Source organism: Octopus bimaculoides, chromosome 27 (genome assembly GCF_001194135.2).
Source record: "Octopus bimaculoides isolate UCB-OBI-ISO-001 chromosome 27, ASM119413v2, whole genome shotgun sequence".
Lineage (NCBI taxonomy): Eukaryota > Metazoa > Mollusca > Cephalopoda > Octopoda > Octopodidae > Octopus > Octopus bimaculoides.
Genome location: NC_069007.1, coordinates 7235440 through 7238088, shown reverse-complemented (window position 1 = coordinate 7238088; position 2649 = coordinate 7235440). Strand labels below are relative to the sequence as shown.

The following is a 2649-nucleotide window of genomic DNA, read 5'->3' as shown; positions in this document are numbered from 1 at the left end:
ATATATATATATATATATATATAAAATTCTTACTAGTATAAGCAAAAGACCTGAAATTTTGAAGGAGGGGGCTAGTTGTCAATTACATCAACCCTAGTTCTCAACTGGTACTTATCTTATCAATCCTGGAACCAAAAATCCAGAAGAAATGCCACTAAGGAAGGAGCAGGCTAGTCATCGATTCCATCAACTCCAGTGCTTGTCTGGTACTTATTTTACCAACCCCAATAGGACGAAAGGCAAAGTCGACCTCAGTAGAACTTGAACCCAGAACGTAAAGAGCTGGGAAGAAATAGAGCCGAGCATTTTGGCTGAACCACTACCAATTCCACCAGTTCACCACTTTAGATAAAACTATAAATAATAGAATGAGAAAAACCTATTTGGAAAGAAAATGTTGAAGGCATTTTAAAACTTTTTCTATCTACATGGAGAATTATTTCTAACTTTATCTACAAGTTATATAGCTTTATCTGCTTCAAATTCCACTGTTAAAAACAAACTTTCAATATATTTTAATCATTTTCATTAAAGCAACATTCAAATTACAAATTACTAATTTCCATTGTACTCTGTTAGTCTATAACCATATGTAAATGAATAGTTATTCGGCTGACCGACACCCTTAAGATCTGTGAATAAGTGACATTCGTTTTTCTCTTTAACAAAACTGCTGCAGTTTTGATTCTCAAAGCAAATGCTTGCACAGCCCTGGAGACTGGAAACTCCAATTGGAGAAGGAAGAAATTTCTTGGGAGCATTCTTCCAAGGAAATTTCTGGAACTTCATCTTTCTGCTAGCTGAAAAAGAAAAAAAAAGAGAAATTAGCATAAAGATTTCTTCTTTCATTTACTTATGAATATCATCAGAATGTAATTAAGAAGCTTGATTTGCAGCCTTGTGGTTTGGGTTTCAGTCCCATTGCACAGTACAGCACCTTGGGAAAGTATCTTCTGCTATAGTCCCAGAGGAGATGGTTAAATAACAAATATATATCAATATAGTGTAAGATAAAGTGATGTGCAGAGTATTTGAGGATTAATAATTGAATTCCATAGAAAGGGTTAATATATAGAGATATTTTACTCTTTTACTTGGTGCTGGAGCACCACCTTTAGTCAAGCAAATCGACCCCAGGACTTATTCTTTGGATGCCTAGTACTTATTCTATCGGTCTCTTTTGCCGAACCGCTAGGTTACGGGGACATAAACACACCAGCATCGGTTGTCAAGTGATGTTAGGGACACACACATACATATACATATATATATATATATATATATATATATATATATATATATATATATATATATATATATATATACGACGGGCTTCTTTCAGTTTCAGTCTACCAAATCCACTCACAAGGCTTTGGTCGACCTGAGGCTATAGTAGAAGACACTTGTCCAAGGTGCCACGCAGTGGGACTGAACCTGGAACCATGTGGTTGGTAAGCAAGCTACTTACTACACAGCCACTCCTACGCCTTTAAAATTTTTTTAATTCTTTTCCCTTATAAGATTTTTTTTTATATATATATTACATTATATATGAACTATTTTGTATATTCAATATACTTATGTGCACCCACTACTCCATAAATAAAATTTTTTTCTTATATTCACAATGCACAATAACCTTCTATTACTTAAACACTCATTACTTACATAATATTACTATATTCTTCCCTCTCACTTTATGCCAAGCTAGCTTATCAACTCACATTTTTATTTATACATAAACATAGACAACCTGCTAAATATCAATAATTATAATTTTAAAATGTTTACTATCATTTTCCTAGCTATATTATCTCCCCTACATTGTTAATTTTAAGTTTTACAACATCTATTATACCTCTTAATGTTTTTTTAATATTTATAGCCACAGCAAGTATTTACTATCTTAATTCTGTACTATTAACAACTAACTTCCTATTTTTTATTTTCTTACCTTATATATAATACACACAAACGAATATATGTTCCTACACTAACACAACTCCATTATATGTCGCTCTTCAAGCATTTCTTTACCTAACACTTATTCTCATTGCATTCTAGCAGCCTCCTATATACTACATTCACTAGTTTAATTTCATTCCTACACAAAAAAAAAATTTTTTTCATGTACACCATACCTAATATTACTTATAACTGTCAAGTCATATCCTAATTCAGACGTGACTATACCTTTCCATTGGACATCTCTATAAAATTTCCTCTAATAAATGACTTACTTGGATTTAGAATTACTTATCTACTTCTATAGAGGGAACATCTCTTAAAACCTTTTCAAATAACCGTTAACTGCCTCAGTTTTAGTTTATACACAACTAGACTCACATTCTCAATTTTCATAAGGATAAATATGTACATCTGAATTTGTTCTCTGCTATTCCTTTCATCAAGTCTTCTGTAATAATAATAATTTTTTGTTTATAATTCTTGCACTGAGGTGAACAGTGATATGTAATTAATTTAATTTAATCAAATTAATTTAATTATTCTACCATGAATTTACATGTTAATAATGCTGTTTGAAATGATCATATGCATGCACTAAGATTCTTTCAAATTTTAACATCTTCTCTTCTTCATTTTTAACAAATTTGTTGAGTTCTATGGAATACATACATACATACACAT

General features: G+C 31.4%; 1 protein-coding gene across 1 annotated transcript in view; it reads right to left on the bottom strand.

The window, feature by feature from the left end:
• Positions 1-50: 50 nt before the first annotated feature.
• LOC106868991 (uncharacterized) overlaps positions 51-2649 on the bottom strand; it is a 21251-nt gene continuing 18652 nt past the window's right edge. The window contains exon 5 of the mRNA XM_014914476.2: positions 51-800. Coding sequence (XP_014769962.2) covers positions 556-800 — 245 coding nt within the window. The 3' untranslated portion in view covers positions 51-555. The remainder of the gene's footprint in view (positions 801-2649) is intronic.